General features: G+C 61.0%; 1 protein-coding gene across 5 annotated transcripts; it reads right to left on the bottom strand.

Annotated features, from left to right (window-relative positions):
* Positions 1 to 836: 836 nt before the first annotated feature.
* Positions 837 to 26,585, bottom strand: CARD10 (caspase recruitment domain family member 10). Of its 5 annotated transcripts, none has more exons than XM_045872572.2 (21): positions 26,417 to 26,585; positions 25,489 to 25,740; positions 24,480 to 24,617; positions 22,516 to 22,841; positions 18,505 to 18,702; positions 17,441 to 17,596; positions 16,721 to 16,846; positions 15,464 to 15,655; positions 14,129 to 14,263; positions 13,666 to 13,781; positions 12,716 to 12,744; positions 12,138 to 12,261; positions 7,028 to 7,187; positions 6,478 to 6,589; positions 5,773 to 6,016; positions 5,524 to 5,593; positions 4,347 to 4,449; positions 2,805 to 2,963; positions 2,587 to 2,702; positions 2,037 to 2,152; positions 837 to 1,854 (listed from the first exon to the last, which is right to left on the bottom strand). In XM_045872572.2, exons 2-21 carry the CDS (start codon positions 25,721 to 25,723, stop codon positions 1,617 to 1,619), a joined length of 3,093 nt encoding a protein of 1,030 aa, XP_045728528.1. In that variant the 5' UTR covers positions 25,724 to 25,740; positions 26,417 to 26,585; the 3' UTR covers positions 837 to 1,616. The 5 variants fall into 5 exon arrangements, with proteins under 5 accessions (XP_045728528.1, XP_045728529.2, XP_054362799.1 ...); XM_045872573.3 differs by lacking the exon at positions 26,417 to 26,585 and adding an exon at positions 25,913 to 26,137; XM_054506824.2 differs by lacking the exon at positions 26,417 to 26,585 and adding an exon at positions 25,913 to 26,137 and having other exon boundaries at positions 837 to 971.
* Between the last annotated feature and the right edge of the window lie 836 nt (positions 26,586 to 27,421).

Raw genomic sequence — 27,421 nt, 5'->3', positions numbered from 1 at the left:
CACCCAGGGAGCCCACGGCCACCCTCAGAGACCCACCATCCTGCCACAAGGCATGACTGAAAAGTCCCAAGGCCTGGCAGAATCAAGCAGGCCTCCTGGAGATGGTATCTGAGCCAGACCTCAAAAGACACTAAGATACAGGCAGCCCCCACCCCTGAACTTGGACTTCCCAGCCTCATTTCCTACCACCCCCCAGGTGGCCAAATTCAACCCATTTTCTGTCTCTGAGACTTCACTCTGGGGATTCCCTCCACCTAGTAACCCATTCCCCCACCCCAACCTCCAGGGGCTGACCCCCAAGTTCATCACTAGGACAGAGGGCAGCCATAGGATGACCAAGGACAGCACTTAGGCACATAGGTCCAATAAATACTTCTTGAAGGAATCCCAGACCCTAAGCTGAAGCAGCACCCCCTGTGGTAATCCTGCCTGGACCATCCTCTTGCCGGTGGGAATGGTCTCAGGACCTGACTGCACACAGAGGGTTTGCTCTTGGTCTCCTGGACTCAGCAGCCGAGCTCCTTAAGCCAAGACCATACCCTGCTATCCTCAGTGTCCCCTCTCCAGGGGATGCTCCTCTGAGGATCAGACACAGGCAGGGCTGAGCGTGGAGGTGGCCCATCTGTGGGGCCCTTCTTTGGTCATTCAGGGGCAGGTAAGGTGATGCCAGCAGATGGCGGGCGGCTCTGGGATGAGTCAGGAACGAAATCTGATCCTTCCCATGGGCAAGCGGGGGCCTGAGAGGTGGTATCAGCCTGATCTAGGGGTGGGGACGAGCCGGGGGAGTGGAGAGGGGGCCCTGGGCCAGGGAGGCGAGCAAGCAAAAGGCCACCAGCTTCTATGACAAACTGTTTAATGTTCCATAATGTGCAGAATCTGAATGAAAAAGGCCCGTTAAAAATCAACAGGCCGTACATTCTGGTGACGGAGCAGCCGGCCTTCTCCCCACTGTCCCTCTGAGAGGCGGGTCACTGCAGGGAGACGGCGCTGTGAGAACATGATCCTCGGTGTCCTCCCCGGGCACACACGAGGGTTCGTGCCCAAGTGTCACGGGGCGGGGTGTGACATTTACACAGGAGAGAACCACAGACATACACGTGACGAGAAGACGTGAGGGGCCCAGTGGGCCAGGGAAGCCACGGTGCCCACACGTGGAGGTATACACAAGAAACGTGAGCGCGGTGCGGGGGAGGGGCACGCGGGACGGGCTCGGGGGGTTCCTTGAACAGAAGGGAATGAGGACCCAGGAGACCTCATGTGCCTGCCGTGAGAACCTGGGTGTGTAAACCAGTGCACAGGAGTGAGAGCTCAGATGCTCCTAGGGGGCAAGGGGGACAAGGACACAGACACGTGCGTGGGGCCCGCGACTGGAATCACAGGGGCACGGGGAGCACTGAAGGCCCAGAGCAGCAAGTACGGGGGCGGTGGGAGCTCCGCCCCGAGGGCTCCTGGAAATTCGCTCGGGGGAGAGCCCAGAGCTGGGGGCCCCACGTCGGGGAGGCCAAGGGTCTAGGAAGGCTCAGGACGAGGAGGACCCAGCTCCACTGCAGACACCGGCGTCCGCGCCGGGGGCTTCGTGGGTGTGTGCAGAGGCCGCAGGCACCAGAAGGGGCCCGTCAGGCCTCGCTGCTGCCGCCGCTGCCCCCGGCGCTGCTGCCACGCTCCACCCACACGAGGCGGGCCTGCTCCTGCAGGATGCGGCCGCGCACCACCTTGGCCAACCCCTCCGCGTGGCCCCACGCATGCGCAGGCACCTGCACCCAGGAGCAGGGCAGCCCCCAGAGCACCTGCTCCGAGCGATGGCACTGCCGCAGCAGCTCCGAGTCCCGGCAGCCGGGCCGGCCCAGCAGACCCCTGCCGAGAGAGCGGGCGGGCAGCGGTCAGAGCGGGGGCGAGGGCGGACAGGGACACAGAGACACGCCAGGATCCGGAGAGCCAGAGGGAGCGCGGACAGATGCAGAGGACAAAAAGGCACAGAGACAGAGACATCCAAAGAGGAGGAGGGGCTGGTCCCACCCACCCCCACCCTTCCTTACCTGACTTCCCGGACATTCTTCTCTGTCACCTCCACATGGATGACAATGGGGTAGATCTCGTTCTGGACCAGCTCCCGCACGCCCCGTGCGCCCAGCTCCAGTAGGCAGTGCTTCTTCTCAGGAGACCAAGGCTACGTTTTACTCCGGCCCGGAGACACCAACCTCCCTGCCCCCACGGGGCCCCACCCCCTCCAGAAGGGCCTTGGCAACAAGGAAAGAGCCACAAGGGAAGGCGGGAGGGAGGCCTGGGGAAGTAAGTCACATCCCCGCTCCGGACCTCAGCCTGGTCATCGATAGGATGGAGCAAACCCCACCGCCACCCCCATGCCTGGCAGCCCCTAGCCAGCCCCCAAGGGAGTGGCGAATCTGAGATGGGATGGATGGATGAGACGGACCAGCCAAACACCTCAAAGGTGACCCACGTTTGGCTGGCCCAGCGTTCCCATTCGCAGGTGAGGAAACAGGCCCGTGGAAGGGCAGGGCCTTGTCCAGCGCCTCTCAGACTCTAGCCCTCCGGCCCAGAAAGGCAGCCCCCCACCCCAGCACCTACCTTCCCAACAGACTCCTGGATGGCACGGAGCCTGCTGCCCAGCCCAGGGGTGGCAGGCTGGGCTTTGGGGGCTCCAGGTGCTGAGGATGAGCACTGTTCCTCCCCAGAGAGGCTTTCTGCAGAGAAGTGAGATGCAGGGAGGAAGGGCCAGTGGGCTTGGCTGCCCCGGGGTGCCACCCAGCCCTCCCCATCCCTCCCGTCCCTGGGCACAGGCTCACCCGCCGGGCACACTTGGAAGTCCAGCCGGGAGTTGGGCAGGTCAAGCAGGTTGCGGATGAGCCGGGGTGCCAGGCACTCGGGCAAGAGCACCACGGGCCGCAGGGCGGACACCAGCAGCGGGCGCACCAGGCTGTAGGGTTTGAGGCTTCGCTCAGGCTCTGCAGGGGGATGGGGTACAGAGGAGATGAGGGAGCAGGCAGAGTCCCCAGCTCCCCGTTCCGAGGGTGGCCAGCCCCCTCGATACTCAAAACCCCATCACCTCTTCTCAAGCCCCCCATCTCTTTTCCCTTCCTAAGTCTTACTATTGCTCTTCCTGGGTGTGCGTGCACTTGCACACAAGCGTGCGCGCGCGCGCACACACACACACACACAGAGCAGAGCTGCCCCCTCCTGGCTGGCACCTCTAACAGCAGCCTCGAGCCCCATCCCCCACCTCACCCTTGCCCATTCCAGACCATTCTCCTCTCAGCAGCCAGAGAGAGGCTTTAAAACGAAAGTCAGATCGCGTTACTCCCCTGCTTTCAACGTGCCAGTGACTTCCCACGACCCTCGGGAAGAAGGCCACATCCTCCACATGGGTGACCCAGCCCTGCCAGAGCCTAGAGAGGCAGCGAGTCCCGTGCCCCAACACATGGATCACCTGCCTCCAATCACAGGGCTTCTGCATGACTTGGGGAGGCCTAGCCACACCCCAGCATCTCCCGGCCCACATAACCCCAGTTCTCCCTTCAGAGCCCACGTTACACCTTCCCTGGTCCCCAGCCGTGCAGGGCCTCCAGCATGCGCCCCAACGCACCCAGTTCTCCTCTAGCACACGTGCCACGCTTTGTAATCACATTTGCAGGTAGGATTATCTGACTGGCAGGCAGCTGCACCCCCCCACACCCCCAAGGGTGCTCCAAGGGGAAGTGCCACAGTGTCCCCTGGACCAAGCACAATTCGGGACAGAGCTGGCGTTTGATACGCACTTGCTGTGCTCAATGGCCTGCACACACATCACACACAGCTATATACCTCAGTGCCTTTACACGGCTGTGCCTTGTGCCTGGAACAAACTCGTCTTCATCCCTGAAAACCCTACCTCAATTTCCCTTCCAGGAAGTCTTCCCTAACCACCATCTTCTTGCCTCTCAGGATTGCTACCCCCTCATCTGGGCTCCCCCAAGCCCTTCTTCCTGATCTAACCCAGGGCCTCCCCTACTGCCTCCAGAAACCCACTCTGGGCTCTTCGTGGCACCCTCCAGCACACACATGTGAGAAGCGCAGCTACACCCACTCCGCCAGACAAGAACAGAGCCGTGCTCGTGTGTGCCCCAAAGTCATACAGACCCACAATCACACTTGCACACATGTGCCTCCTCCGACTGGCTCCCTCCACCCTGGTGGCCCATGTCCCCCCCACGGGGAGCCTCTCAGGTCCCTGGATGCCCTGTTCCCCGCTGGAGGAGCCAAAAGGACCACCAAGTTCCCAGGCCCCCCACATGTCCACATCGTGGACACCGTGACCAGCACAGGACATGCCTTGGCCACAGTGCGCTCACCTGAGCAGGGCTCCAGCAACAGCTGCTCTGGAGAATCCCCCGCAGAGCTTCCCCCATGTTTGGGTTTCACCAGCCGGAGTTGGTCCAGGGCTCGCTTCTTCAGCTGGGGAGGGGGCAGAGAAAGAGGAGGCCCTGAGAGCCCAGCTCCATCCCACCCTCAGGGAGGAGAGGATGGACGGGACCCCCGGCAGAGCGGGCCGGGCTGCCCCTGCTGTCCGGGCTCTGTAGAAGAGCTTGGGTCAGCAGAAGGGCCCCTTCCCCACCAGGCCTTCTCCTGCCCTCACCCAGCCCAGTGCAGAGCCCCCCACCACAGGCAGGTGAGGGCAACCATCCCTATGGGCCCAGGGAAGCAAGCTTGTCAGTACCAGTTAGAGCTAGAGGCGCCTGAGGTCTACCCAACCCCACTTTACAGATGGGGAAACCGAGGCCCAGGGAAGGCCCTGAGGAAGCTAATGTCACATAAGAGACAAACTTTGGGACCCCTTCCAATGAATTAGCAATGTGACCTGGTGTAAGAAGAAAAGAACAACAGTAAAGACAGCACCAATCACACAACCAACAGCTACCAGGTGTCAAGTGGCTACAATGTGACAGACTCTCACTAAGCCCCAGATGTCATGAGCTCACTGAAGCCGCCAGGCAGGCAACGTAACTCCCCCATTTCACAGGCGAGGAAACAGAGCCTCAAGGGAGGGTCAGGTGCTGGTCCAAGATGGCAAGGCACGTGGCAGAGCTGGGATTCGAGCCTGGGCGGCCTGGCTCCAGAGCCCGAGTTCTCATCCCCTCGAGCATCATGGCCTCTTGAGTTATTTTTACTTCTCTGAGCCTCACTTTGCCCGTGTGGACACGGGGAGGTTCACCCAGCCCAGCCCTTATCCGGGGACTGGAAAAAGGGGTGTCCCTGCTGCTCTGTCAAGTGCTTACAGTGGCCAGGCCAGGTCCTGAGCACCAGGCACCCACCACCTCCTTTAACCCTCTCAACACCCCTGGCCAGCGAGCCCCGCCATTGTTCTGTTTGCCCGGCATGCAGTAGACCATCAACCACATCCAGGGGAAGGAGCGAAGTGGGGACTTCCCTCCCCTCCTCCCCGCAGGGCTTCCAGAGAATGGAACCCGACCTCTCCCTTTAGGAGCCTACCCCTGGCAGTCCCTTGCCAGCCCACCCAGTACTGCTTACATTACTTCGGGACCCTCGGTGGCGGCTGGAGGGCAGGCCTTTCTCCCGAACTTCTAGGAGCTGCTGGGCTCTGTGGGGTAGAGGTGGGGGACACACATCATGCATTTGTAGGGAGAAAGGGAGCCCCCCTTCGGCCCCCCTCATCCTGTCCCAGAGGGTTGTGAGGGGTTGCAGGAAGAGGGGAAAAGTCTCCCAGCCTGCTCCGGGCTCCCTGTGGGACCTGTCCCCAGACTCGCAGGTCTGCATCACCTCTGGTAGTTGGGCACAGTGCCCCGGTCCAGGTCCCGCAGCGTCAGGGGGTCGACCCGGGTGCAGAACCACTCCTGCCGCCGCTTGTACGCTGGGTCCACCAGGCGCAGGATCTCCTGGGCTTTCACACACAGCGCATGAGGGTCTGCTCGCTCGGGCACGGTGAGGTTGGCTCGGATATAGAAGGGCTCGGTGCTCAGCCCCTTTGTCCAGGCGTCGAGGGCCTCGTGGAAGGACTGACAGGCTGAACGTGGGAAGGGCAGGGGCAGCAGGGAGGACAAGAGGAGGACAAAGTCAGGGAGCAGCCTCGGGCCACAGGCATGCCCCTTTGAAGGCCTGGGCTGCCAAAACCCTACCTTCTCCTTCTTAAAGTCAGAGCCTGAGGCCCAGAGAGGGCAGGGACCTGCCCAAGGCCACCAAGCCCACTAGGAACAGAACCAGGACTTGAATCCAGGTCTCTGGACTCCTGTCTAGTGCTCCTTTCACAGTAAGCTCCTTACTGAGGAGGAGATGGACAACTAGCAAGGGGACCGCAGTGCGGGAGGGAAGGGCACTGCCAAGCGTCAGGCAGCAGTGTCTGTCTCTCTCTCATGCCTTGGTTGTCCCACCTACACAATGGGCTGGACAAGCCCTCTCTTGGGCTCTCAGCTCCATCCCTCTAGGACCCGGAGTCCCCAGTTCCTCCCCACCCCGGACCAGACTTACCCTTGAAGTCCATCAGGAAGGGGAGCGTGGACACCTGGCTCCAGGGCAAGGTTCTCTGCTGGACCTCACCTTCCAGGCCTGCCCCCTCCAGGCCAGCAGCCTCGGCCCTTGGCTGGGAGAAAACCCAGGCAGGCAGGGAAAGAAGTGAGCTTCCCAGGGCAATACAGCCCTGGGGCTGGAGGAAGATTGGGGTGGGGATGACATGTCCCATAATTCAGATGCCCCCACCTGCCAGGATGCCTATCCAATCAGACCCTTCTCCCATCAACAGGACTCCCTATCCAGGCTGGCACATCCTGGTCTCTCCCATGTTTAAGGGTGGAGATCTGTCCAGGTGCCATCAGTTTGCCCCACCTCCCAGCCCACCTGCCTGATGAGATTTAATGTGCTGCTGGTTGAGGTAGGGCAACCCGTGTGTCATCTCTGAGCCTGCCTCTGCTTTGGTCAACCCCCAGGAACACCGCCCAGTGACCCAGATCCACCAATCAGAGGGCTCCAGCCCCAGCTAATGCATTGGCTCCACCCCCAACTCAGAGGGGCGGGATCTCACCTCTCTGGACTCCGCCCTGGCAGACCCTGGCCCAGAGAGCACCCTCCGCACCACGGCCCCAGACCAGCTGTCCCCAAGGAACGACAGGCCATCTGGGCCCTTGTCCTGGGACTCGGGCCCCCCCGGGGGGCTCCGGCAAGACACCCGGATGGCCAGAGACCTGGGAAGAGAGAAGGGAGAGGGGAATTAGAGTTGTATTTCCACGCGGTTCAGCCTTCTTGGGAGAACCATCACAGCAATCCCCCCAGTGTGCCATGACGCCCACCCTGGGGCCACTGCACCTGCCGCGCCGCTGGAACGCCCTTCCCCCTCTTCTCTGCCTGGCGAATGCCGCTCATCCTGCAAAGTTCAGTTCCAAAGCGACCTCTCCCTCCCAGCCCCGTGCACACGTGAGACAGCGCTTTTCCCGCAGGACCGCACCATCTGCACCTGGCCAGGAAAAGCCCCTGGGAACCAGCCTGCTCTCGTGCTCAGCTCCGGGGCCCTAGCACCAAACACCGTGACTGGCACATAGCAGACGACTAATAAAAGCTTGTTATGCTCACAGTTGAGGGAGGAAGGTCACCATTAGAACACAACACAGACCAGAGATGGTTACAGCCGGCCGTGGAAGCACAGAGGGGAGCAGCTTCCCAGAGGAAGAGGCCGCGGGGCTACACCGTGGTGGAGAGGAGAGGCGCTTCGGGAATAGACAGAGAGGAGGTGGTGTTCCAGGCTGAAGGGCTGGCAGGGGCAGAGGTGTGGAGGACAGAATACAGGATGTGGGGAAGGATTCAGTAACAACAGTAATAATAGCAACAGCGAACACTTACTGAGTGCTCCCCATGTGCCAGACGCCATGCTAAGCTCCTTGTCCTAATTAGCTAATTTAACATCATGGGAAACAGCTCCCAGAAAAGGCTAGCTGGAGCCAGCCTGCAGAGGGCACGGAATGAAGGCGTCTGGCCTTCCCCTTGTGGGCAGTGGAAACCACTGACGGTTAAGACAAAGAGTCACCCAGATCCCCATCATAGCAGCGTTCTTCCTGTCCCTGGAGAGAACTGGTAAGGCCCAGGGGCCAGCTCAGAGACAGCTGCCTGGAATTCCCTTCCCTGACTCTCCCCCCAGCCAGGCCAGAGCATCAGGGAAGAGGAGAGGCCAGAGTGTCCCCCGCCTTCCCACCCCCCCCAACTGCAGCCCACGCAGCCACACCGCCCCCTGCTGCCAGCATGGGGTGAGCAAGGCTACAGGGACTTTAACCCAATCGGCACCCCGTGCGGAGCGGGGAACTTTGACCCCCCCCACGAAGCCTTTCTCGGCTTCTACGCCCTCAGTCAAAAACAGCCAAACCCGAGGGGCTGCGGCTGGACGGGGCGGGGGGCGGGGGGGCCAGAGGCATCCGCGCTGCCTTCATGGGCTCCTTCGGCCCGGGACTGTCCTGGCTGCGTGGATGTATCCCCACCAGAGACGGGAGGCCCGAGGCTGGGCTGGGCTAGGCCGCCCCGAGGCTGGAGAAACACAGTCCCGCTCCACACGCAGCATTAACTGGGCCCCGGATTTGGACGAGTGAGTGGCTGCTTGATTCTGTCACCACATCCATAAAGCCAGGACAGTAATGGCACCTTCTCCCACCGCGGGTGTGACGGTCAGACAAATGGAAAGATCATGCGGGTAGAGTGGAAACCAGAGGGCTCCAGGGAACACCCGGCTGCAGGCCTGGCCCCAGGAGGGTTGTGAAATTCACAAGGTCACGGCCAGCGCTGTTTCTGATTGGAATGGAATAGAAAATGTAAGCCAGCCGCGCTTCGAGTAAGTCCAACTATTGTCTCGCGATCCTTTCCCGGCATGGGTACTGGGTGTCTGTCGCTGTGGGGTGCCATCAGGGGGAGTCTGAGGAAAGTGGCACCAGCAGGGACTCTGGGGCCAGACGTCCTGGCTGCTCAGCCTCTGGTCCTCAGCAGCCCCAGTGGCATCCACCCACCTCATCATGGGACTCAAGCGTGGAGTGCTCTTCGAACGTGGCCAGGTAACACTGAGTGCCCAATCAAAATTGGACGTCTACTGTTCTTAGGTGTGGCCCCCACTTTCCCCACCTGTTCCAGACCCACAGACAACCGAGCATCACGGCTTCCCCAGTCAAGAGCCCAGCCAGCAGCCTGCACTCAGCCCTTCCCGGTCCCACCTGCTCGCCCCCCACCCCCTGCCCTGGCACACCACCCCCATCCCCAGCCCTGCAACCCCTGAAACCCCAGCCCAACCCGGCTCAGGCACTGCCCTGAGGCAGGACACCCCTGCCCAACTCCCTGAGGGACCAAGTGACTTCTCTGGGCCTCCATGGCCCCCCTGGGGAAGGGGGGAGTGGCCACCTGGGGGCTCCCTGGGGCCAGGTCCAGTTGGGTCCCTCTCAGCACCAGGCCTCAGCAGACCAGTGCATGGTTGAGGGGGGGCGGGGGGGCGGGGAGGGGCTGCCTGCTCCAACCTCTGGACTCCTGGGTCTCTAGTAACACAATCTGACTGACCCCAACCCTGCCTGTGAGTGGTGGGAAGGATGCGGCCCCCATCTCCCAGCCCCTCCCCCCCACGTCCAGTCAGGAGTCGGGTCACAGAGGGAAACGGGGCCAGTCCTTCACTCTGACCAGTGATGGGCCAAGTAGCCCGGATGAGTGCTCCCCCGCCCCAGTGCACTGTGGGAAGACCTCTGGGCCGGGCACATGACTGCTCTGCTCCAGGCCAGGGACCTATGAAGCTCAGACTCAAGCCTGTCACATAAATTACCTCATTTAACCCTCCCGACAGCCCCATGGGAACCATCTGTGAGCCCCCATGTTAGAGAAGGGGGAAACTGAGGCACGAGGAAGTTATAACTTGACAAGGGTCACCCAGCCAGTGGGTGGTGGAGTAGAGCAATAATCTCTCTGGGCAAGGGCAGCTGATACCAGAGATTTGGCATCCATGTGACCAGTGTGGGTGGGGGCGGGGGCCTGCCAGGGAGACCCACCCTGACATTCACCCAGGGACCCTCGCCCAGCGCTCGCCCCCCCTCAGCGCCCCACTTACGCTCTCTGGCTCTTCCTATCTTCCCGCCTGCCTGGGTGTCCATCCAGCCTCCAGCCTGCCCCAGCACACCCACTGTTCCAGCATCCCGTGCCCTGCCCCAAGGCTCTAGGAGCCCAGAAGGGCAGGGGAGACCAGGAGGCTGCAAAGGCCCAGCACACAGTGTGCACAGACCACAAGCATGAGGTGAAAATAGTTTAGCTGGAAGGAAGGTACCACGGAATCCCCAACTCCACCACCGAGTGGCCTTGGGACAAATTCCTGACTCTCCCTGGGGCTCAGGGTTGTCATCTGTATAAGGGGGCTAAACGCACCGGCCTTGCAGGGCTCCCGTGGGAACTGAGCAGCACCAATCACAAGAGCAGAGAGCTTCCATTACCACTCGCTCTGAGCCAGGCACTGCTCCAAACACTCTAATGGGGACCCTGGAAGCCCACGACAACCCCATTTTACAGAGCTGGAAACCAAGGCCGTGGGAAATACAGTGACTTGCCCAACATCCCTCTGTAGCAGGTGACAGAGCCCCAACGTCTGTTCTTCCCCACTGTGCTCTGCACGGTAACACCGGCCGGGACATGCATGAACGCACGCAGGCAGCACCCCACGCACCAGTCCGGGCTCCCCGCTCCCCCCACAATCTATCCACATCTTTCTCTCTCAGTCCGCCACCCCTGCCCCTGCCCCAATCGGTTCTCTCCCCCCACTCCTCCCCAGGAACTGCAGAGGTGGCCCCTGGGATCCCAGGCCCGGGCGGGGGCTGGGCCAGAACCTCCTGCCCCGGTGCCCCCTGGACAGCAGCCAGGACCCCTGCTGCAGGCCGAGCTGGAGGAAGGGAGGCAGGCAGGAAGGGAGGCGCCTCCGCCCCTTCCCCCAGAAGCACGTCCTGCACAGGGAGAAACAATGTCGTACTGGGCCTGCTGCCGGAGGGCAAGAGTGGGGGCAGGGGCCTGGACCAGGGCCTGGCCAAGCTGCTCAGGCCCCTGTTCCTGCTCTGCCCCAATTTCTTGTGTGGCCCATCCTCTGCATCCAGCATCCCCACAGGTCCAGCTCTGACGTTCCGTGCTTTGTATGCCCTTTCCCAAACCCAAATCTGACCGGGTCACTGGGGACCATGGCCCTGGCGCTTCCCAGCTGTGCGACCTCAGGCAAGTGGCTTAACCTCTCTGAGCCTCAATTTTCTCGTCTGTAAAACAGGGATGATCCTGACAACACCCACCTCCCCCAATGGAGAGAATGCTGTGAAGCAGCCAGCTGCAACAGCCAAACCTTGCCGCGTTTTCCGGAGAAGAGCGTAGAAGCCAAAGTCCACACTTTCCCGCCTGACTCACACCGCCAGCCTGACTCACCGAGCCTGCCCGGCCCCCTCCCCCTCCCGCTCCAGTCAGAGCCAAGCTCCAGGCTCTCCCTGGACAGCCTCTGCCCTCTGCTCTTCCCCAGCTGCCCTCCCTACCTGAGTTCCAAGGCCACAGTCTCAGCACGGCCTCCTCTCTCCCCCGCCCTCCCGAGACCCACCAGCGAGCCTGACCAGGGAGGTCACTCTGAGCCAACACTGACAGAGCACTTGGCCTGCAGTGCATGCTGAGCCCGTCTGTTTCGTGACTCTTGTCACGGGCTGTGGCCAGCCCAGCTGCAGGGCTCCCATGGTGGCCCCACCCCACCCACAGCACGAAGCTCTGCTGGGAGCTCAGAGCCGGGGGAATGAGTAACAATTACCATTTACTGAGCACCTATTAACACGCCTGGCAAAGCAGGCTACTTTCCTGACACGAGTCCTAAACCCCCAAACGCCGCACCCCCCATGCCGAAGAGATCACTGACCGCCTTCGGCAGAGGAAACGGAGACCCAGAGAAAGAAGTGACCAGCCCAAGTCACCCAGATGATGAGCAGCAGCGACAGGATTTGAATCCCAGGTCTCTAAAAGCCTGAACATTCTAAAGGTGCATGAGGCTAAGGCTGAGCTGCTGTTCCCTCCCAACCCACCCCTGCCCTGCTCCAGGAGCCTGACCCTCCCACCCCCCTGGCCCCCCACTGAACTCCCACCCGACCCTGTCCCACCACCCCAGGCAGCCACAGTACCTGTTGAGGAGATCCAGGCCACAGCCTCTGGCCAGGAGGCCGTCAGGCTTCCCCAAAGGCCACACGCTATCGGAGGATGAGGACGAGGAGAGGCCAGGAGACCAGGGCTTAAGCGTAACACTCCCTGGGCAGGGGTGGGGGGGGGAGGAAGTGAGGTTCTGGGGTGCCAGACCAAGAAACCGGGGCAAACCAGGGCCTGTGAGAAGGGGGTGAGCCCCTGGAGCCCAGAGACTGCCCAGGACCTTGGCAGGTTTGAGGCCCCAGAAGCACACTGGACCCGCGGGGCTCAGGGCTGGGCCGGGGTGACCCTAGAGAGAGTGGAGGGCGGGCTGGGACCAAGGAGCCCGTATAGCACAGCCAGGCATGGGAGAGAAGAGCAGGCCTGGGCTCAGGGGGAGTGGCGTGGCCCGACTCCCCACCCAGGCTCTCCCCGAGCACAGCCTCCCCTGCCTGGCCAGGACACAGTGGGGCCTCAGGAAGGGGGGCCAAGGGCAGAGCTGGCAGTTCAGGCCTCAGGTGGGCTGGAAAGCCACCCCCCACAGATGAGCCCTCCCCACGGAGTCCCGGAGGGTCATTACCTGTGATGTCGGACATGCTGCTGAAGGACCTGGGGGTGGGGGAGAGGCAGGAGCTGAGGCACAGGGAGCACTCTGCCCCACTCCCCTCCTCCTGCACCCTGGCCATCAAGAGGTCCTGCAGCCCCCAAGCACGCAGAAGCTACAGCCAAGGCGGGGGTCCCAAGCACAGGGCAAGTGTGCCAACCAGGAACCCTAAACTCACAGGGCAAGAAGCTAAGATCCTGACCTCCGTCCCACGTCCTTGCCCCTAGAATGCCCCCTGGGCTGTCCTGAAATGCCACCCCCTCCTGGAAGCCTCTCCTGACCTCTCACCAACCCCTCGCCTCACCCCTACTTTCTGCCTTTGTCATTCCTGACTCCCCGGTGCCTTCCTCATCACACACCCTAGTCACGGGGGACGCGCTCAACCGATCAATCAAGTCCGTGTTGATCACGGCCTCCCGTGCCCAGCACCCGTAAGGGAACAAATCAAGGGCAACTCGCCCGGAAAAAGCTGTGACGGGGGACATAGACCATCCCCTGACCTTGGTCTTGCCACCACCAGACGCAGCCTGGTTTTTCTGGACCCCGTTTGCCGCTCTGAACGTGCGGCCTGGCTTTCTTGCCTGAGGCCCCTGACCCCTTGGAACATTCTCCATGTCCCCTAGTCCTGAACCACCTAGACGTCCCCCGGGGTTTAGGATCATTGAGGCTTGCCCTCCTGGGGCTCTCCTGCCAGGGTGCTCAGCGGGGGTGAAACCCACTCCGCCCTCTGGCCTTGTCTTAGCCCCTGACCTGGGTCACGGCTGTGACTCCTGGGACCTGAGTCCCCAGCGCCCCAGCCATTGAAGAGCCGTCAAGGGAGGTGCCGGCCCAGCCCTGACGCTGGCGCTAGGGATTCTGGGAGATGGCTGGAGAAACAGCAGCAGCACGTCCCTGAGCCTCGACTGCTTTCTCCCCATCCTGTTTACCTCTTCGGGGGTGCAGGGTCCTCCTCTCGCTGCCGGCGGAGGATGGAGCCAGCGCTTGGGGGGAAGGGCAGGATGGAGAGCCGGTTGATCTCCTTCTCGCTGTCTGTGGCCTCCTCCTGCCAACAGCCACGACAGGGTCTGGGTCACCTCCACGGCGTCTCCCACACCTCAACACCCCTACTTTGTGCCCATTCCACAGGTGACAGACAAGTAGGGCCCAGGGCGGAGGTGTGGGCCCTGCAAGAGTACAGTGGGGGTCCCAAGTCTCCTGGCACCGAGGCCCAGCCCCGAGCTGGCTCTGGGCGAGCTTAATTAAGGCGCTTGGGGACCTCAACGTCCTCACATGTGAAATGGGACTGTCGGCAAACTGGACAGCACTCCACATGTTAGTAATTACGTCACATGAACGCTATTAGCATCCGTACCCCGCCCCCGCCACACTCGGGGAGGGCAGGTGTCTTACCGAGGTGTGGGGCTCGGATCCCCCCATAATGGTCGCCTCCCCAGCTGCTTCCGGACCTCCTAGCAGCGGGGGGAACTCACTGAGGCTCCACGTGCTGCTGAGGTTGGAGCACAGGGAATGGGAGGAGGCACAAGCCTGGGAGAGGAAGGGGGAGAGAGGAGGTGAGCAGGGCGGGGCAAGGGTCAGCCACAGGCATTTACTGCAGGCCGGAGGAGCAGGGACAGAGCAGGGAATGAGACAGCTGGATCCCTGCCCTCACGCAGCTCACAGCCTAGAGCAGACAAACTGTAAACAAGCAGGCTGATTAAGGAAATAACCCCAAACTGCCAAGAGCGCAGAGAAGGAAGGTGCCCAGGGCAGGGAAGGCACTCAAAGGGCCCACCCTACCTGGGGGCAACAGAGTGCTTTCTAGAGAAAGTGTGGTTTGAACTGAGGACTCAAGGACAAGTAGGCATTAAGCAGATAAAGTGGGGGAGGATGGTCCAGGCCGATGGAATGGTATGCACAAAGGCCCTGGGGCAGGACTGTGACACAATCCAGGAATTAAAAGATTGTGACCCAGAGAACAGGGTTAGAAGGAGGAAGGGGCCCACATTTCAGGTCTGTAGGGCCTGATAAGGAGCTTTGTCTTTACGTAAAAACAAAAAGCCACTGAGAATTTTAAGTGAGAAGAGACAGATTCATGCTTCCTTTGTTCTATTCCTCCAGGCTCCATGTGTCAAATACAGGGCCAAGGGATCATCTTCAAGCAAACCCAAGATAGGAAAAGGCAGAGTTCCTGACAGAGGTCCAAGGACTAGTATCTGGTTGAAAGGGGCGCTGGCTGGCTGTGGGACCTTGAGCAAGCCCCTGACACTCTCTGGGCCCTATACAATGAGGGAATTGGACTAGCTGGTCTCTGAGGGGCTTTCAGGGCCTCATGCGGCCAGGCTTCTCCAAGCGTATGCAAAAACAAACTTCACTGTTCCTGGTGCCCCAGGAGCAACCCCAGAGACTTGGAGACACACGTGCCCCTTTCCCATCCCAATGCACCAACCACACCCACCCCAACGGAAAGCTCCACCAGCCCTGCGTATTCTCCGTCCTGCCCCAGAGCTCCCTCCCAGGACTGCAGGTTCTTGACCCAGGGGGAGGGCTCCAGCCAGGACCCGCGTATTTCCTCCCAGAACCTGCATCTTCCCGAGCCCAGCCGAGGGTTCCCACTGCATCCTGCGGAGTCCCACCCCCGGGGCTGATGTCTCCCACCAGGTCCTGCATGTTCCCAACCGCAGCCAAGAGCTCCTGCCGGGACCGCAGCATTCCCACCAGGACCCCTGTAACCCTGACCCCGCTCACCTTGAGGCAGGGGCCGCCCTGGACCCGCTGCAGCTGTGCTTCCAGCAGAGCTTTGGCGCCCTCCAGGCTGGTGAGCGCGGTCAGCAGCTCGTCCCGCTCAGCCTCCAGGCCCCGCACCTGCTTGCGGTACTGGTCCTTCTCAATGAGGCTCTGGGAGTACTGCAGCTGGATCCGGTCACGGCTCTGGATGGCCTGGGGAGAGCGGGCAGCGAGGGTGAAGGGGCCACACTGGCCCAACTGTCCTGCCCTCTACCCTCTGGGATGGGGGGTCAACAAGACCAGCAGCTAACGGGTAGTAAGCCCTTCCTGGGTGCCCTGTGCTAAATATCAGCTCGTTTAACCTTCACACGAACTTTCCAAGGTGGACATTCTCTTTATTCTCATTTTACAGACAACCCAGCCAGCAGGGACAGAGCTGGGATTCAAACTCAGGCGGTGGAGGTGCCGAGTCCAGGCTCTTGCCATCTCCCAAGAGCAACTTAAGCCTCTTCTGGGAAAACCCACTGTGTGCCTGGGGCTTCACTCACAGCATCCCGGGCTAGCAGAGCAGCTGGGATTCAAACCCAGCACACCGCACCCAAAGCGCTTGTCCCCACCATAAAGACCAGGGTCCCTGGGAGCTGGACAATGGCCGGGACCTGCCCCCCAGTGGCTCAGGGGGCGTGGGGGGCCAGAGGCAGTGCAGGGTCCTGGGCCCAGCCCAGACCACCAGGTCACCTGCACTTTCACCACGCCCACCAGTGGTCCCCGAGGCTCGTTCTAGTGGGATTCGAACTTGGTGCAAGGACAAAACCTCCTGCCCTGCCCCCTGCATGGGGAGCCCTCCACAAGGAAGGTGGGGGACCAGGAGGAGATGGCCCGCCCTGTGGCCTCAGGAGATGAAGATCATGAGACCCAGGGCCCAGGAGTCAGAACTCTAGCGAATTTCTTCACCGGCAAAGATTTGCAAGCGCGCACCACCACCACCACCACCACCCCGCCCCCACCATGTTGGCCTTGTCCTTGACATGAAGGGAGGAAGGGATTCAGAATTGACAGGTGCCAGGACCAGCTTTTCTGAATGAGGAGCTCAGGTGAGGCAGGTGTGTTCAGGGGGCGGGGCTGATGGATCTCCAGTGCTTAAAGGCTGGAGTCTGTGCTTCTGCGGGCCTCCTTGCCCCTCCCAGACCAGTCCGAGCACCGGGAAAGTCTCCAGCTACAATCCTAGTCCCGCTTCTCCTCGTCCTCCCGAGTATGAGAACCAGCGGCCGGCCTCACCTGGTCCCGCTCCTTCTCGATCTCCTCCAGCTGGGCCAGGACCGTGGCCATTCGGTGCTTGTAGAGGTCGCAGTCCTTCTGCAGTGTGCGATGCTTCAGCCGCAGGTCCTCCATCTCCTGCAGGTACTGCAGGCCGGGCGGGGTGGAGCCGGCCGGGATGAGCACCCGGGTCAGACCACGGGGCCGGGCACCAGGGCAAGCTCACCAGCAGGTCCAGGGAAAGAGGCCTGAGCCTCAAGCACAAGGGCCCACCTCCCCAGCTGGGTGGCCTGGGCCACAGACTGACTTCCCCTCCCTGGGCCTCAGTGGCCTACCCTGTAAAATGGGGATAATCCTAACAATGACACCCTCCCAGGCAACCCTGGCCTCCCCATTTAAACTGGGATCTGACCTGCTGCTCTGCTTCTTGCCCAGCACTTACCCTCTGCTACGTGAAGTGACTGACTTAGGATTATGTGCACAGAGTACTGTTGGTCTCCCCTATGAGAATTTACCCTCTACAGGAACGGAGACCTTTATTTAGTTGGCTGCAGTGTCTCAAAATTCGAGAACAAACGAACGCACGTTTCTTAGCACGGTGCCTGGCACACAGCAGACGCTCAGAGTACATGGACTGCAGTACCCCCCCCTCCCTAGGAGCCGGGCTGTTAGCAAGAAGGAACGCAGGGACAAGGCCGGGACAAGGCGGGGTGGTGGGGTGGGGCGCGAGGGAGACGCTACCTTGTCTCGCAGCTCCTCAGCCCACTGCAGCTCCCCCTGGACGGCATGCAGCTTCTGGCACAGCTCCTGCCTGCTGTCCTGAGCCTCCCGCCAGTCATGCTCCAGGATGTCCAGGAGGATGCGCTCTGAGCCTGGGGCCCCCAGCCTGCTCGCTTCCTGAGGGGCACAGTTCAGAGGCTGCCTCAGCCTCTCTTCGCCCAGGGCCCGCCGTGACTGAGGCAGGAGGGAGGGGGACACACAGCCCTCAGCCCTGCCCCACTTGCTCTGCCACCTTGGCCGAGAGCCTCGACCTCTCTGGACCTCCATTTCCCTGTCTGTAGAGTGGGTGCGGCCCACAGCCCTGCACACTCTCCAGGGAGCAGCTGGGGTGGAAATGAAGTAAGTGGCTGAGGGTGTGCTTACACAAGTTGGCCCGGATTTTATTCCTAAACAAGAACCAGGCCCGCTCACCCTTGCTCTGGCCCCCACCCACCGCCCAGGGCAGCTGATGGGTGCTGTTTCCAAAGCCTGTCCCCACCCCTCTGACAAGGGGTCTTCACAGCGGCTGAGCCTGGCCCAGGTGGGTAGACCACGGGCCCGAGATCCAGCCCACACACCCACACCCCGGCCGGGCACCCCAACCCTGTGAAATACAACGGAACCCCGGCTCCCATCCCCCAGGCAGCAGGCCCACACTGCCACTGACCCGCCACGGACCGGCCACGGGACACCAAGCAAGCCCCAGGGCCACGCAGACTCAGGGATCTGAACCTTTCCAGGGTCAGAGACTCCTCTACCAATCTGAGGAAAGCTACAGGCCTCTCCCCAGAAAAGTGCTCACACGAAATCAGGTGCACCGTTTCGGGAAGTTCAGAGATTTCCTGGGGCCACCCCCAGGCCCCAGACCAAACACCCAGGGAGAGCTGAGCGCTAACGAAGGACCCTCCACTCAGGGCTTAAGACAAGACGCCCGCCAAGATTCCATTTCCGCTCCAGAATCCTCACCCTCCAGGCCTCAGGGGGATGAGTGAGCAGCCGGTGGGCTGACCCCCCCCACACACCCTCCCCCTCACTGGCCCTCGTACCTGCTGCAGGCCTTCCTGAAGCTCCTGCAGGGACGCGGTCAGCCGCTGGTTCTCGGCGCGCAGCTCGGAGACCAGGTCCACGCTGTCCGGCTCCTTGTCCCTCTCCTTGTCCTCGGCCCCGGGGAGCGGCCCCCTGGCCCTCCGCAGCAGGGTGCACTCCTCCTCCAGCCGGCTCACCTTGAGCTTCAGCTGATCCACCTGGGGCCCAACACATGGATCAGCCCCAGGAGGGACGCAGCCCGGCAGGGGCCACCGGTCAGGGCACGGGAGAGGTATCACCCTCTCAACTCCCCCTGCCTCCAGGGTTCCCTGAGCAGGAGTCCTCCCCGGACGGGTCTATGAAGACGGGACGGGCTGGGGAGTCCCAGCGGCTGTGCTTCAGGCCGGGCGGGGTGGAGCCGGCCGGGACGAGCACCCGGGTCAGACCACGGGGCCGGGCACCGGGGCAAGCTCACCACCCCTCTGACAAGGGGTCTTCACAGCGGCTGAGCCTGGCCCAGGTGGGTAGACCACGGGCCCGAGATCCAGCCCACACACCCACACCCCGGCCAGGCACCCCAACCCTGTGAAATACAACGGAACCCCGGCTCCCATCCCCCAGGCAGCAGGCCCACACTGCCACTGACCCGCCACGGACCGGCCACGGGACACCAAGCAAGCCCCGGGGGGGGGTGTAGCGCATCCCCACAGGCTCGTCTGTCCCACAGCTCCAACACGGAGCGCCGGTGATCCAGCCCTGGGCCGGCGCGACGGAAGAGCAGGGCTGCGCCAGGATCAAGGAGAGCCGGCGTCTGGGCCCAGCTCTGCCTCGGACTCAGCATAACAGTGGACAGGCAGAGGCCCTCAAACTGTCCGAGGCTGGCTTTCGGACTGCCAGGGGTGGGATGGTGGCTGTCTTCACAGCCTTCACTAAAATCCCAGAACCCCAACCTGTCACCAGCTGAGTGTGGGCCACCGGAAGCTGGCCCGGGGCGGGCGGGGGGGGGTGGTCAGCTGCATGGTGGCCTGGCCGACGGTGACACAGTCTGCTTGCTGGATGAGGAGTGCACCCGAGAGTTATTTCGCGTGTGGGGTCTGAGGTGGCCGGACAGTGACAAGACTAGCAGCAGGTGTCAGGCCACAAAATGAAGTAACTGTCGGGACAAGGACACAATGACCTCTGGCGCTCTGCGTAGGCGTGCCAATGTCTGGTGTCCTAGGAGCGCCCTGGCCTCTCTTGGAAATGGCTGGTAGCCCTGCACCCCTCAGAGCCAGGTGTGGCCACACGCACGCGCTCGCACTCGCACTCGCACACGCACACACATGCACGAGCGCTTGCACACGCATACACACACGCTCACGTGCACACACGCACACACACACTCGCGGGTCTGGATGCTGGGTCAGGCAGCTCCACTCCTCCTCCACAAAGGACTCAGAAAGAAATTCATGACTCTCACATTCCTTTCCCCTCACAAAACATGCTTTGTAAACCGCTGGAGAAAGACAGCTAGTTACAAGGGCAAGTGTGGTCACACCCTCTCCAGCGAACTGCCCCCACACACCACGGCCTCCGGCCTGCCCCGTGGCCAGCAGGCGCCCCCGATGAGCTCAGAGGACAGGCCACTTGGGAGTCTTCCCCCGAACACCAGGAAACGCGGATGCCTTTAATCCTGGCGTACAAACTCACTGAGCACAAAATTACAGCGTTCGGTCCTGAAGTTTATGTTGCTCAGAAATAAGAGCTCATTAAATTTGCACCTTATAAAACACGGTATTAAATCACAGCCACCACACACCTGCCCGTGGGGGGAGGGGACCCAAGCAGCCAAGACAGGCGCCATCAGCTACTCTGTTCATCTCCACCTGCAACACCTCTGGTTAATTTTGCGGCAGAAAAGCTCCGAAAAGTTAAGGCAAATTTACGCTAGGTACGTTCCAAGAAAATCTTATCTACTGGTTAAAGTTCATCCCTTGCCCTCTAGCCCCTAAACCGGGGGAAAGCGGTCACTATCTGCCCAGGGGCAGATGACCTCAACCCGAGGTGGGCATACGAACATGCACCTGCTGCTAATCTGCAGACACACAGAGGCACCTCCAACACCTCTTCTTCATCCCCTATCCCACCCCAGGAGACCCCAGACAGCTGTACACACACACACACACACACACACAGAGGACATCCCCCCAGGCACATACATGCATTTGCCACTTCAGGGGATCCAACTCACAACTACACCCAACCCAAAGACAAAACAAGCCATGCCCCTCCTGACACCCCGGGGCTGGTGGCTGTCCCACTGTCCCCTCTGAGTAGCCGACCCCTTTCTTCCAGGGAAACCTCACAGCACACCCCACATCCGTCTCAGGAAAAGCAGACACAGCAAAGAAGGGGGGGCCCTAGGCCGGCCCCAGCAGTGCTGACAGCAAAGTCAGAAATCCTTCACTCCTGGGCTCCCGGGAAAGTGCTCTAACCAACCTCCCTGAGCCAGTTTCCTCATCCGCAAATGGGGGCGCTCACAGTGTGCCCCCCCCCGGCCTGTCCCGGTGGAGCTGCTGAAGTCAGGGAGCTGGTGCAGGGCAAACAGAGGACCATGCCTGAGGCGGGAGGTGTGGGACCACGGTTCCAGCAGCCTCATCCGCAACCTCCTGCGAGGACCAGAAGGCAACTGAGGCACAGGGAGGGAAGCCTTTTGCCAGGGCCACCTTTGCTCAGTCTGCCACCAGTCTGCAGGCCTCAGACAGCCCCATCTCGTGCCAAACACCGGCCAGATGCACACCCTCCCATCGGCCACCTACAGTCTTCAGCACGCCTGGCAGTCTTCAACGAGCGGCCTCCGCGCCCCCGATCAGGACTCTCTCGTCCCCAAACGTCAACCCGCCAGCACGCACGGCCGCAGGCTCCGGCACACCGATGGGCACCAGCACCTACGGCCTCCCGTGGGCCACCCATCGTCCCCGGGAGCCCACCGCACCCGCAGCCCCGCAGCGACGGGGGGCTTCAGATCACACAGGCAGCATCCCCCCCCATGGACCTCGTACCTATCGTTGGGGAGAGCCCCCTGGGTGCCACTGGCACTGCTAAACCCTGGACAAGCATTCGCTCACTAAGCCCTTCGGACAAGTCCCTGCAGCTGGAAGACACCAGCTTTACCCCGTGCTGAGTCCCAGGAAGGAGCCCAGAAGGCCGGCTCGGCTTCTCGGCCTGGACGAGGCGCAGGCGCACGCACCGCCGAGAAGGAGCAGGCCCCCCGCCCCCGGACGGGAGCGGGCAGAAGAGCATCACAGGGCGGAGGCCCGCGCTGGTGCCCGGCGGACCTGGTGGCAAGCCAGGCTGTGCCGCTTCCCAGCTCTGTGCCCTTGAGCAAGTGCCTCCGCAATCCCGGCCTCGGTGCCTATGTTTCAAAATGAAACCTGGTGCTTGGTGCCTCAGCGGGAATCACAGGACGTGACGTGTGTAACCTCGGTGGTGGCGGCGCGCAGTCGCACTTAATGACAGCCGCCGACGACAATCCAGGTCTGAGCGCTAACGGCGCCAGGCACCCGTGTGTCTCAAACTCTGGGTCTGAAACTCCTAGAATCCTCACTAACCAAGGCTGCTTCTCCACCTCGGCCCTTACCGACTTCTTGGGCTAGGTAATTCTTGGCCGTGGGGTCTGTCCTGCGCTCTGCAGGCTGCCCAGCGGCATCCCGGGGCTCCCCCCCAGAGGCCCAGAGCACACTCCTCGCTGGGAGCACCAGACACGTTTCCAGACACAGCCAAACGTGTCCCCCGTTGAGAACCACCCTCGTAACTCAACATCAGATTACAGATCTGTTACAGATGAGGAAACTGAGGCACAGGATGAGGACGGGACCTGCCCCGTGGTCCAGATGAGGAAACTGAGGCACAGGATGAGGACGGGACCTGCCCCATGGTCCGACAGCTGGGAGATGGTGGCTCTGGGACACAGGCCGGCTACCCCGTGACCGGTCAGTTTTCTCAAAGGTCGCTTCCCCACTCTTCCCCGCCCGCCCCTCCCAGGGGCCTACCGCCAGCTGCAGGTCCCGGCTGCGCAGGACTGCGGAGTTCTTCTCCTCGCTGAGCTGGGCCAGGCGCATGGCGATCATGTAGTTCTCGTCCTTGAGCCGCAGCAGCTCCAGGCTGCCCGCCTCCCAGTCCTCCCTGAGGCGCTGGCAGCGCTCCTGAGCCTGCTGTTGCTCCCGCAGCCGCTGCTCCAGCCCCGCCCGCTCCTCCTCCAGCACCCGGCCCCGAGCCTGCAGTTGCTGCTCCCGCTGCAGCTGGCTCTTGCGAGCCTCCCGCAGCCGGCGCACCTCCGTCATCAGGAACTGGGTCAGGCCTTCCGGCCCCTCCTCATCTGCCAGGGACAGGGGAGAGAAACGTCAAGTCAAGCCGATGAAATCCAGGGGGATAGCAGCCTGCACCGAAAAACCCAAACCGTGAAAACACTAGACGGAAATTCTGGAACGTCGTTTTAGCATTCTGGAGTAGAGGAGGCCTTCCTAATCAAGGTACAAAATCTAGAACCTATAAGAGAAAAGATGGACAAATCCATATAAAATTTTTTTAACTTCTAAACAATGTAAGAAAAGATGTAACAAAAGAAGTTAAAAGATAAACAACAGAAAAGGAGAAAGTACAATAAACGTAACAGATGACTCAGAGCCACTACATATAAACAGCTTCTACAAATCAATAAGAGCTATAAGAGAAAAAATGGACAAATCCATATAAAAGTTTCTAAAACTTCTAAACAATGAAAGTTATGACAAAAAAAGTTCAAACATAAGAAGTGGAGCAGGAGAAAATATAACAAATATAACAAAAGATTCAGAGCCACAATATAAAAAGAGCTCCTACGAATCAATAAGAAAACACAAACCAAAAAAATATATGGGCAAAAACTACTAATAGGCAAGTTCCGAAACAAAACTGGTTAATAAACAAAGGAAAAAATACTCCAACTCACCAGCAATAAAAATCATAACAATAATAATAATAATAGTAACCATGAACATTTGGCTCCATTCTTTGTGCTAAGTAAATATAATAATTCACTTAACCTCATGACAACAGTATAAGGTAGGTACTATTGTTACAACCGCTTGAAAGACAAAACAACTGAAACACCGAAAGGTCAAGTCATTTGCCCAAGGTTTACCAGCTAGTAAGCTGTGAACGACATCTCAATGAAGTACAAATTTAAAATAAGATATTTTTTGACATATGAGACTGCCAAAAACATTTTTAAATGGTCCCCAGGATTCATGAGGGTACAGCAAATTGGGCACTCAGACCCTGCTGGTGGGATGCACACTGATTTAACACTTAAAATACGTATGTACAGTCTTTGAGAAATTCTATTTCCCAAACCTCTCGTCCTGAGACACCCATTTGCACAAATATACACATACAAAGATGTTCCCTGCATCACTGGTACGTTACAAAACCAGAAACAACCTGGACGTCCATGAACAGGAGTCGGTTAAATGACTAATGGCACAATATCACTAAGGAACATGTGCAGTCATTTCAGATAAATGCACCAGTTGTGCAAGAATCACTAAAATCAGTTCTCAGGAAAAGTGAACAAGTGTGTGTGTGTGTGTGTGTGCAAATGCAAAGAAAAAAAGCGACTCACCAAACTGTCACCAGCAGAACAGAGCTGAAGGAAGAAGTAAAGATCTTTTCTATTTATTCTAAAGTCACCCGGGGTGTCTGAATTATTTACACAGGAAACTGTAAACCCGTGTATGCCTGACACGCGTGCATCCGAAAACAATTTTAGGGGGAAGAGCCATGTTAAGTGTGCAGGCTCTGAACTCAGACGAAATGGATCAGAATCCCAACTTGGGCAAACTGCTTCCGGTCTCTCCATGCCTCAGTTTCCCTATCTGTTCAACAGGGATAGCGGAAGTGCCTCCACGACAGGGACGGGGTAAAGAACCTCTGCACGGGTGCCCCGGATGCCAGCACCCGCTGCGGACTCACTCACCAAGGATCATGGAGCAGCGCTGGGCGGGCTCCTGGCCCGTGAGCAGCGTGTAGTGTTCGGGGTAGTAGAACTCCAGCGATTCCAGGAAGGCCTCATAACCCCTCTTGCCACGGCAGCGCAAGATGTCCATCAGGCGCCCTGGGGAGTGGCAGGGGGTGCCCCAGGGTCAAGGTCAGGGCTTCCCCCAGTGCCTAGCCACTTCCTCCCCCTTTCCCTCTCCATGCCCCAGGGCCCACGTTCCCCAGACTTTATTTCCCCAGATTTTTGGGCCAGTGACACACACAGGGGCCTGTCTCAACACATCAGTGCACAGAACCTGTCTGCCCGAGCCAAGAAAGCCAGGACCCTCCTGCCACGCACCTGTGTTTCAACGGCTCCCCAACCCCCAGCCTGCCCACCCCCCTACACACACACACACACAGATCCAGGGCCAGCAAATACTCCCTGCCTTTTCAGTGGCACACAGGAATCCCCCTACCCCAAACGCAAAGTAAAATACTATCATTCCCCCCACCGGTCAATGCCTGAAATTCCACCATTAGACCCTCATCCCTTTGCTAGCTAGCTCTAGTTAAAAGACACACCCTGTGGGAACAGGCACCCTCACAAAGTTTGATGTCTCTTGAGCACTTACGGAGAAACGGCTCCCCAAGGAATGTGTGGCACACAGAGGTAGAGAGGGCAGAGAGAACCCAGGAGATCAAAAGGCACAGGAAAGATGCCCGGAGGTCCCAGATCTAGACTGCACTGGCAACCACATCCACCTCCCTGCTCTAAAGTGGGCCCAGGAAGTGGGAGGAAAGTCCAAGATAGATAAACCCCAGATGCCCGAGTGGGCACCACACACCCGCTGGATCGTAATGGTGGTTCAGCAGGAGGCAGGATGGTGGGCACCAGAACCCCGGGCCTCGAGCGCCAAGGCTCGGTGCGCGGCGCTCGGGGGCGGGGGGGGGGGGGGCGGGCAGTCAGCCCGGGGAAGGCCCGACCCCGCGCGCCCCCCGCGGCTCACCGGTGCGGTTGACACGGCACGGGAAGCGGTAGGTGCTCAGCACCTCCTCCTCGTCCTGCTCGTCGATGACCCGGCACTGGCGCAGATAGGGCGTCAGCTTGGCCGGGTTGAGGGCGCGAGTCAGCCGGTGCCGGACGCCCTCGATCCGCTCCCACAGAGCGTCCTCCTCCGCCTCGGACCCGGAGCCGGCCCCAGCCTCCTCCTCGGCCTCCCCGGCCTCGGCCCCGCCCGGCATGGCCGCGTCCTCGGGGTCTGCGGGCCAGAGGCGCGCGGGGGTCAGCCGGGTCGCCCGGGGGCGGGGTGCGCCGGCCGACCCCCCCCCCCCACCTCGGGACGTCGCCCGCGGGACCCGCCGCCCGTCGTCCCCGGAGCCCCCTCCCCGCGCCCCCGCCCGGCGCTCGCGCCCCGCGCCCCCGGGACTCACCCCGCACGCCGCAGTCGCCTCGGGCTCCCGGGTCCGCGCTCGGGCGGCGGCTCCGCCGGCGCAGGGGGGCGGTGTCCGCGGCGCCCCGGGCTCCGCCCCCGTCCCCGCAGCCGCCAGGGCTGCCCGGATCCCCCCACATCGCCGCCCCGGCCCGGGCCGAGCGTCCGGCCCCGCCAGCCACCCGCACGTCCGCCCGCACGCCCTGCCTCCCGGCCCTCCGGCCGCGCGCCTCACCGCCCCCCCCCGCTTCCTGTTTCCCGCCGGCGCTCCCGGCCCCGGCCCCGCGGGGTCCCGGCGGCCCGCCCACACCTGTCCGGCCTCCGGGCGGGGCAGGGACCGACCACGCACGCTCAGCCCCCCGCCCGCGCCGAGACACACCTTCCCCGGGGCACGCGGCGCCGGCCGCCCAGACGCGCAGCCCGCACGGCGGCCACACCGGCCCCCGGCCCGCCCGCACGCGGCGCACCCCGGCACGCGCGCCCCGCCGGCACTCGGCGTACTCACACGGAGCTCCCACAGCACCGGGGTCCCGCACGACCACGCGCACAGCGCACGGGCTCTGTGCAGAGCCACACACCCAATCGCAGTCCTGTCTGCACCGTGACCGTGAAGCGAGGGGCCAGGGCTCCGGTGCTTACAGAACCCCAGAGGCCTCCCCGGTCTAAAGCACTTCCACGGCCCTGCTGGGCTCTGGGGCCGCTGGCACCCTCCGTGTGGGAGCACTGCCTGGGAGCACTCGATCCTGATCCCAGCCGGGCCTCTGGCCTGCTCCTGACCTGGGCGAGTGACCAAGTGCTTGTCCTCTTGGGCCTCGCTGTCCCCAGATAGACTGCCAGCTCTGGCACCTGGCAGCCCCTGCGTGGGCAACAAAGGACAGAGGTCACGGCCACCTTCTCAGAGATCCTACCATCCTACATGAAGTCTCACTGAAGAACACGGGAGCCAGGGGCCCCATGTTTCCCAAAGGGTGTTCCTCCAGAGGAGGGGCTGAATCCAGAAATGCTTGGGAGTAGTTCTGTGGTCAAAATCAAGTAAGTTTGAGGGCGCCTGGGTGGCTCAGATGGTTAAGCGTCTGCCTTCGGCTCAGGTCATGATCTCAGGGTCCTGGGATCGAGTCCCGCGTCAGGTTCCCTGCTCAGTGCAGAGCCTGCTTCTCCCTCTCCCTCTGCCACTCCCTCTGCTTGTGCTCTTCTATCTCTCTGTCAAATAAATAAATAAAATCTTAAAAAAAAAAAAAAATCAAGTAAGTTTGAGAAACGCTGCGTCCATACTCCCCCCTTCCCCCTTGGGAAACTCTCGGTCACTTACCATGATAACGTCTATACCCATATCTACTGGCACATGCGAAACTGTCACTCTGTGCATTAGAAATTGCCAGGGGTGCCTGCTGGGAGGGGGGAACTAGGAGGAGCCAAATCCTAGCCCTGCCCCTTCGGTGAGGTCATCGTGCTGGGTGGGCCTGAGAGTGGAGACAATAAAACAGTTAAATAAATGACTTTATGTAAAGTG

The sequence above is a fragment of the Mirounga angustirostris genome, unplaced genomic scaffold (genome assembly GCF_029215605.1).
Source record: "Mirounga angustirostris isolate CCGP_5_RB_7025 unplaced genomic scaffold, mMirAng1.0.hap1 SCAF_5, whole genome shotgun sequence".
Taxonomy (NCBI): domain Eukaryota; kingdom Metazoa; phylum Chordata; class Mammalia; order Carnivora; family Phocidae; genus Mirounga; species Mirounga angustirostris.
This window is presented reverse-complemented; position numbering and strand designations above follow the sequence as displayed.